The sequence below is a fragment of the Vespula pensylvanica genome, chromosome 12 (genome assembly GCF_014466175.1).
Source record: "Vespula pensylvanica isolate Volc-1 chromosome 12, ASM1446617v1, whole genome shotgun sequence".
NCBI lineage: Eukaryota > Metazoa > Arthropoda > Insecta > Hymenoptera > Vespidae > Vespula > Vespula pensylvanica.
The window spans coordinates 2,018,866-2,027,791 of NC_057696.1; the positions used below are offsets into that span (position 1 = coordinate 2,018,866).

The following is an 8,926-nucleotide window of genomic DNA, read 5'->3' on the forward strand; positions in this document are numbered from 1 at the left end:
TTTTTTTTTTTTTTTTTTTTTTTTAATAATTTATAGCAGCATCGATCGTAGTAGCGCACATTAGTAGTAGTTGATCGACACGTTTCGTCGCACTCACGTCGGACTCCTGCGAATACATATAACCGTTGTCGTAACTGGCATCACCCTGTTGTACGTGTCGTATGTTGTAAGTCTCAGGTACACTGTGGACCAGGTATCTCTCCAATTCGTCCGGATCACCAAGGATCTTCGTTGGTACGATTGGAGCATGACTTCCGATGGCCTGAAAGAAAGAAAGAAAGAAAACAAAAATCGTAGAGTTATTCGGATCCTGACGGATTTAACAGATTGATATGATCAGTCGATCAATGAGTTAATAATTGTTTTAATATGTTAGCTGTTTTCTTTTTTGTTTATTTTTTTTTTTTTTATGAAAATCGATGGATTTGATATACCTGGAAATCCGGTGAGGTTGGTTCAACTGGTCTTGCGACAACGAGGCGCACGTGTGTCCCTGATTGTCGTAGAACAGCTGCAACTTGTTCGCTTCCCATTCCTCGTAGATTGACATCTCCGATTTGGAGTATGTGGTCCCCACTTTGGAGCCGATTATCCTAAAAATTCAAAATATACGACTGTAGGAGTTAATAACTTTTCTTTTCTTTTCTTTTCTTTTCTTTTTTTTTTTTTTTTAGGTTTCCGTATTAAAACGAGAGTAAAATTAAAAATAATGACTGTATAGACGCTGGCTTTTCCTTCTTTTTCTTTTCTACTAATTTCTTTGACTAAATTAATCAGAATATAATTATTTTTGAATCAACTCTGATTTTTTCATTTGATTCAATTTTTTTCATATTGATTTGTTTTATTAATTAAATGAAGTCCGAAGTCAGAGATGATGTAAAAATTCTAAAAAAGAAAAAAGAAAGAAAAACAAAAGATAAATAAATAAATAAAAGAATAATTAATATTATCGTTCCAGTGGTGACCTTATACAATAGAAATTATTGCATCGATTTATAAATAAGTATCTCTTTTATAGAATCGATAAGTAATATTAATATCTTCAAATATTTTTCATCCGAATAACGAAAAGGAAAAAAAAAAAAAAAAGAAAAACAAACAAAATATAAAAAGATCGTGGACGCTTATTTATTGCAACAATTTAAATGCATAATAACAAAATCTTATTAATAGTTAACATAACGACGAAATACATAGAATATACATGATACAAGTAAACCCGATTAGCCAACGTTCCTTTGATTTTCTTAATTCGAGGAAAAGTTCGATCGCTGGGGAAAAACGAGCTGTGTGCAACACTAATTATGGTATCCGCATAAAGAGCACGTGTTTAATTTAAGCCTCCTTCGCGTTAATTACCTTAGCGATGATTTCCCTTTGAAGGTTTATCATACAACGTTTACCTGTACGTGTATGTAAATACATCTACGTTTACGTCTACGTCTACGATATACTATGTAAATACAAAGGGTGTTCTGAATGATATAGCTGTTTTTACCAGGATTCTATTAAGTCTATTAAACGGTGAAGATAATCGCTTAACTTTAATGACTTCCAATTTTAACAGAATCCTGCATTCTGAAAAGCTTTCGAAAGTAAATATCCTTTCTCAATTAGTACAAGTTGAGTCTGCGAAGGAAGGCTCAGAAGAAATATCAGAAGGATGAACAGAGACAGAGAGAGGATGATGATGATGAGAGAGAGAAAGAGAGAGAGAGAGAGTCCTTTCGATTGGATACTCACGCGATCGGCGACGCCTCCTGGAAGGATGGTCTTGACGACGACGCCTGTGCTACGGCCTCCGATAATCCCAAATCCAAGACCGCTGCCATCATTGATAAGGTTTATCACTTCTACCTGCGCCCATTCCGTGTTCAGCTATAACATACGTCGTTCGCAAAAATTTATTAACGAGCGAATTTTCTTTCTTTCTTTCTTTCTTTCTTTCTTTCTTTTACTTTTTCTTTCCTTTTTTCTTTTTTTACATTTTATATATAAAATGTAAGGATAATGTTAAATAATTGAATGAATAGATTGATATTATTTATATTTAATATATAATATTAATTAATCTATTTCTTTTTCTTTCTTTTTTCTTTTTTATTTACTGTTAACATAGGTGTATCACATATGAGAGGTACATTTAAGGATATTGTTATTTTTTCACTTCATGCTATAAATATAATAATTTATTAGAAAATTGTGTGTGTGTGTGTGTGTGTGTGTATCGTTGATCGTAATCGTTAATGGGTATTGGTAAGGATCGAAGAGATTTATTTTGATCGTGATCATACGGAAAGGAATAAAATTTGATGATTCAACGTTTGCAAGTTTTCGCCGTGGCAAATCGCGTCGTTCCACATCCACGATATAATACGATTTCCTTGCTCGTTATCGTCGTCGAGAAGACGAGAACGACAACGACGAGAAAGAGGAAGAGGAAGAGGAAGAGGAAGAGAACGAAGGAAGGTAGAAGCAAAAAAAAAAAAAAAAGAAAAAAAAGAAGAGAAAGATAAGGAAAAAAAAAGAAAACTAAAATAAAAAAGGTAAAAGAACGAAGAATTCGACGATAATAATATCGTGACTTTCGAACGAAATATAATATTGAAATTTTTATTTAAGAGATTTTTACTAAAGTAATTTTTATTTTTAATTTACTTACTTTTGTTTTTTTTTTTTTTTTTTTTTATTCGTTTACTTCTTTTTAACCGCTTTTTCTTTCACTGATGCTTTTTTCTACTTATCAATTTACTTTTTTATTTGTTCCTTTTTCTTTTCTCTCTCTCTTGTTTTTTTTTTTTTTGTTTGCTTATAATATATTTCTTGTCAGTCAAGTAATAATGAAATCCAGGCTAAAGGAAATAATTAAAATATTAATTAACGAAGTCCCAAGAGTAATTTCCCCTTCAGTTTCAACAACGTAGGGTAAAACGGACAAGCTCGAATTTGTTCGCCGTAATAAGTTAATTTTAACGTCTTGCAAAGGAAAATTTCAAGATTGGAAAAAAACAAGAAAGAAAGAAAAAGAAAAGAAAAAAAAAATATATATATATATATATAAACAAGAAGATACACGGAAAAGTTAAAAAAAAAAAACAAAGAAAAAAAAAAGGAAAATTAAAAAAAATATAATAAAGAAAATAAAAAAGAATGAGGAGGGAAAAAAAGAAAATAAGAAGAAAAAATAAAAAGATAATGAAAATACTGTAATAGGACCGAAGATAAATTGTACGTGACGTGAAGTAATATTTCGGAAGAAACCGGGAAAGTTTGTGTGAAAGAGGAAGAAAGAGGTGGAAATGACGAAGAAGGAGCAGAAGTAGAAGGAGGAGGAGGAGGAGGAGGAGGAGGAGGAGGTGGAGAGGGTTGAGAGGGATGTGGTGAAGAAGAATAAGGAGATGTAGGATAAGGAGAGTTGGGAAAAAGTCGTATGGTAGCTGAGATGAAAGGAGCGTGGAATAAAGAGTGAGAGAGAGAGAGAGAGAGATATATCCTGCTGATAAAAAAAAAAGAAAGAAAAAAGATAAGGAGAGGTAATAATAGGATAAAGGAAAAAAAAGAGTATCTTTAAAGGTACTTCTTTTTTCTTTTTTGTATTTCGATAAAAACAAAAAATTGGAATTTTATAGCGATCCAACGATTAGTACGCACGGTTAATGAGTTTTTAATGACTTTCTTCGTTCCTCAAATTTTTGTTTGTGTTTCCTCTAATTGCATGCCATATCGAAAACAATGTTTAAAGAATAGTTAAAGATAAAAAAATTCGATCGTTCGGATCGATCATCGAAACTGTCATCGATTCTACGATAAAAATGATTTATGCTAACGATACCTACGATTTTTATTTTTTCCTTGCTGTTGCTGTTGTTAATAACATTTTTTTTTTTTCCTTCATGGGACGTATAATTTATCGAAAAGATAAAAGAGAAATACGGTGAAATTTACAACCTGGTAGACGTGATAAATCGCAATGTAGAACGTATTTGATAAAGTAAAATCGATTATTTAAACGATCATTGGTTCTATGACATGGATGCATAGAACAAAAAATATTTATCACGACACACACATATATATATATATATATATACATATATATATATATACATACAACTTTTATATTACATACACAGTTCATTCACAAACAAAAAGAAAAGAAAAAAGTTTTAAAGCCTAGGTTTTAAAGCTGGATTATCTAAACATCAAATTTACGAGAAAAACGTATAGAAACAAAAATATTCCTCCCAATTATATTTAAAACTTTCGTTAATAACACACTTTCGTAGGACGTACGGTTTCAGAAAAGAAAAGGGGAAAAAAAAAAGAAAGAAAGAAAGAAAGAAAGAAAGAAAAACGAAAAAATCTCTAACAAAGAAACGATGAAAGTTGTAACAATAGATACCATAAATCAATAATTCAATAATTCAATAAGCCAATAAAATTCATCGATTTCCTTATTCGTTCAATTTCTTTTTTTTTTTTTCTTCCCTGCTTATAAGATCAACGTTGTTGTAAAAATGAAGGAATAAATATACTTACCACCATGTCAGGGCCACTTTTAGAGGCGTCACTGACAGCGGAAGGGCTCCTTTCGATGACGAGGCCTCCGTGAACGGTGCCAGGTGGTATCGGTGTAGAAGTTGGTGTAGGTATAGGTGTTGGTGTCGGTGTTGGTGTTGCCGCAGAAGTGTTGCTAGCAGGTTGACTTGATTTAGGTGTCGGTGCTGGAGTGACAATCGACGACACTGACACCGATTGATCTTTGTCCGAGCCAATCTGATTGTTATTGTTATTGTTGTTGTTGTTGTTGTTGTTGTTATTGCCGTTGTTCCCCGCAGTACAGACGGCTGCAACTCCTCCAGCTGCTGCGGCCGCTGTCGAACTCGAACCTCCGGACAATTCATCCGTCGGCAAAGAATTCCCAATGTCTAGTAAATTATACGAATTTCAATAAGATCGATCGAAAATAGGAAGTCCTTTCCTTTCTCTTGGCAAAGCCATTAGATAGAAATAGAAGAACTTTCTCTCTGTCTTTGTCTTTGTCACTATCTTTGTCTCTGTCACTCTCCTTCTCTGTTTCTCTCTCTCTCTGTCTCTCTCTCTCGTCGGAAGCAATCTTCTTCCGATCGACAGGACGCTCAGCTTTTATTCTATTCGACTAGATTCCATTTTCTGCGAAGGGACTATGAACTAAATCTTTTCATCAGACAAGATAGTGGGAGAAGGAGAGAGAGAGGGGGAGAAGGAGGGATAGAGAGAGGGAAAGGGAGAGAGAGAGAGAGGGGGAAGGGAGATAGAGAGAGGGAGTGACAGTACATTTTTTTCATGTACATACATTAATTTACATTATGCTGAAAGCTAATTAAAATTGTACGACCATATACTAACTTGCATTCAGAGAGAAAGAAAAAGAGAAATGTGTGTGTGTGTGTGTGTGTATGTATGTATGTATGTATGTATATATAAAACTTTAATTCTATCTTGGCTAAGCTCTTGAATGAACAGTAAGATTACAAAAGACATAATTATTTTAATATACAAGTTAAAAGTATAATGCAGAGACTGTATAATAAGGGAACATAAGAAATAAGGAGAGTAAGAAATAAAAATAATTATTAAAAATAAAGAAAATATTGTAGATAAGTATCTCTTTCTAAGATTGAGATAAATATTATAAGAAATAAATATCTATACGTGTGTGTGTGTGAGAGAGAGAGAGAGAACTTGATAGATGAGTTTTATTTTTTTTTATTTCATAAGAAAACTTTTACGTGAATGGTAAAATTAAATCATACGTAGAAAAAGAAAAAAAAAAAAAAGAAAAATATCGAATTAAAAATATTAAAATGAAATATTAAAAGAAAATATAAATAAAATGAGATTGATTTAATCGAAGGACAAGAAATCTAACAAGGAAAGAAGAAACAAAAAAGAAAGAAAAAAAAAATAAAAAGAAAAACAAGAAAGAAAAATTGTCTTGCTGATGTACCGAAGAAGAATGGGATTCAAAGATTAAGATCAGTATAGTATACGACTCGGATTACTATACTTCCGACAAAACAAAAGCTCATGATAAAAGCTTTAGAAAGACAAGACTGTGTAACATTGAGAAAATGAAAGAAACGAGAAAATATCTGCTGCATTTTCGTATAACTGACGTCCATTCAACTCTAACTATTACATAAAAACAAACACGCGAATGATCCACAATAAATCTCATAGGAAACGTTTAGATTACAATTAAACTGCTACATAAGAACAATCACGTGGATACGATCCATAATAAATCTCGTATATACGTTTAGATTCCAATTAAACTACTACATAAGAACTATTACGTGAACGTGATCTATAATAAATCTCATACACACGTTTAGGTTCCAATTTAATTACAACATAAAAAAGAACGATCATATGGATGATCTATAATAAATCTTATATAAACATACATATACACGCGGATGTTTAGGTTTCAATTTAATTACTAGATAAGAACGATCACGTGAATGATCTATAATAAATCTCATAATACCCTTTTAAGGGATTTTTTCTTTTCTTTTATATATTTGTTACAATAAATTTCGCGTTAAAACGATAATGTTATTATTTAGTATCGTCTAAATGGACACTTGAGACTTTCGTTATTAGAGATCATAAAAAAAAGAAAGAAAAAAAAAAAAAAAAGAGAAAATAGAAAAGATCACGTTGACATGAAAGAAGATATTATTAAATACCTTGGGTGCTTCTTGCTACGACCAACTCGACAAGACCACGAGCTTTCTGAAGGATCGAGATCGCTTGCTCGTGGGAGATATTCGAGTCTAAAGGTTGTCCATCTATTGCCAATATTTGATCACCTTCCAACAAGCGACCATCGCTGAAACAAAAATGATCCAAGATTATTATTATTATTATTATTATTATTATTATTTATTATTATTAATTTGTCTAAAAAGTTTGCATATAAATATACGTATGTATTAAAACATATCGGTATACGGTATAATTGTATACGTATAGAAAAATTATTAGTCTAAGAGAAATTTTCATTTAAATATTATTAAGAAACCATATAGATGCGATTAAAATATGAGAGGAGAGTGATAGTTTCTCAGCTTACATTGCATCATTATTCTGCGTTTACCTTACATCATTATTCAACGCGTATAATAATGGTGTACGGTAAGTGTAGAATAAGCCTCGAGAAAACGCAGAGTAAGGGTAGAATAAGCTTAGGATCCTTATTACGAAAAGAAAATCTTTCGAGTTTTCGATCATTCAATTTCTTACATTATCGAGGATTAATAAATTTTTTATCTTTTTTTTTTTTTTAAATAAACAAAATAATATTTGTTATTAAAATAATAATTTAGGTAATTTCATTACGAGTTTTGTCTTTATTACGAGAAAAGAAAGAAGAAAAAAAAACTAAAAGTCCAAGTTTTTTAATTATTAACAAAATGGATTCCGGTATTATTGCATTATTTAAATAAATAAAGAATAAAAAATGCTTGAAAACGGTGTTTGTCTCATATCTCTACGATATTTCGTTCCGAAAAATCAATCAAAAGAAAAAATTCAATTATTTAAATTATTAACAAAATCGATTTTATTATAACAATATTACGACATTATTTAAATAAATAAAGAATAAAAAATGTTTGAAAACGGTGTTTGTTTCAAGTCTCTACGACATTTCGTTCCGAAGATATCGCCTTCGAAAGATTTTCATTCATAATTTGCATAGAACAGCTGTTCGTAGTAATAGTAGTAGTAATGTAGTAAGGCCTCGTAAATTCTCGGAATTTATATAGGTCAGTGTGTCACCGAGCTAATTTGAATGAAATTATATAGGTCAGTGGGTCATCGTAAATGTCTTCTACTAATATGGGAATATCTCCGAAACTAAAAATCGTAGAGACTTGAATCAAACGCCATTTTAAAGGACAAAATATTCTCTATTTTTACAACATATTGTTAATAATTAATTAACAATTTGTTATAAATAATTTTTAAAAAACCAATTCTTATAAAGTAAAATTATGTTATTATGACGAAAAAAGAATTCAGATACCGTCCTATTAATAAAATTATATTAATTATTAAATAATTATTATAAACAAATTACTTTTTTTTTATCGAAAAACCAACTTTTTTCAATATAATTAATAACCAAGTCTTTCATTTACACGGGATTATTTCCGAAACTAAAAGTCGTAGAGACTTCAATCAAATGCAATTATAAAGTATAAAATTTTCTTTATTTTTCCAACATATCGTTAATAATCAATTAATTATTTAACAATTAATGAATTTGTTATAAATAATTTTTATACACAAATTCTTACGAAGTAAAATCATCTTATTCCAACAAAAAATGAATTTCCGATTTCAACTGGATTTATAAAATTACGTTAATTGATCAATAATTAATATAAAATAATTACTTTTTTATCAAACAATTTCTTTCTATACTATTAATTTCAAAATCTATTAATTTCAAAAATAAGCATATCTTATAATTAATATATTTTTACATTTTACAATTACACATTCTTGTTATTATTATTATTATTATTATTATTATTATTATTATTATTATTATTATTATTATTATTATTATTATTATTATTATTATATAACGTTAGAGAGACACGAGTAATATAATCTTCTTTTTAGATAAAAAAAAAGGAAGAACAAGAAATTGGATAACATAGGATTAAACGAGACATGAGTGGAAATTTCTGGGACAAACGATGTATCGAAAATGACGTCGTGTCCGGTTCAATAGATTGAAATTTGCAAGCCTAACAAGGGTACATGTTCGGTATTTAGTGGCTCGACGCGGTTACGTTACCTAATTTTGTTGAAAGCGAATTTGGTATCCTCTGCTGACGCTAATGACACTGAACTCCGTTCTCTC

At 30.4% G+C, this 8,926-nt stretch overlaps 1 protein-coding gene across 7 annotated transcripts in view; it reads right to left on the reverse strand.

Annotated features, from left to right (window-relative positions):
• Window positions 1-8,926, reverse strand: part of LOC122633230 (inaD-like protein) — a 74,376-nt gene that overhangs the window by 36,173 nt on the left and 29,277 nt on the right. For all 7 annotated transcript variants that reach the window (XM_043820886.1, XM_043820888.1, XM_043820885.1 and 4 more), the window contains 5 exons: window positions 6,738-6,880; window positions 4,543-4,931; window positions 1,747-1,881; window positions 435-593; window positions 98-262 (listed from right to left, as the gene is read on the reverse strand). In XM_043820886.1, the coding sequence (XP_043676821.1) occupies window positions 98-262; window positions 435-593; window positions 1,747-1,881; window positions 4,543-4,931; window positions 6,738-6,880 (991 nt within the window). The remainder of the gene's footprint in view (window positions 1-97; window positions 263-434; window positions 594-1,746; window positions 1,882-4,542; window positions 4,932-6,737; window positions 6,881-8,926) is intronic.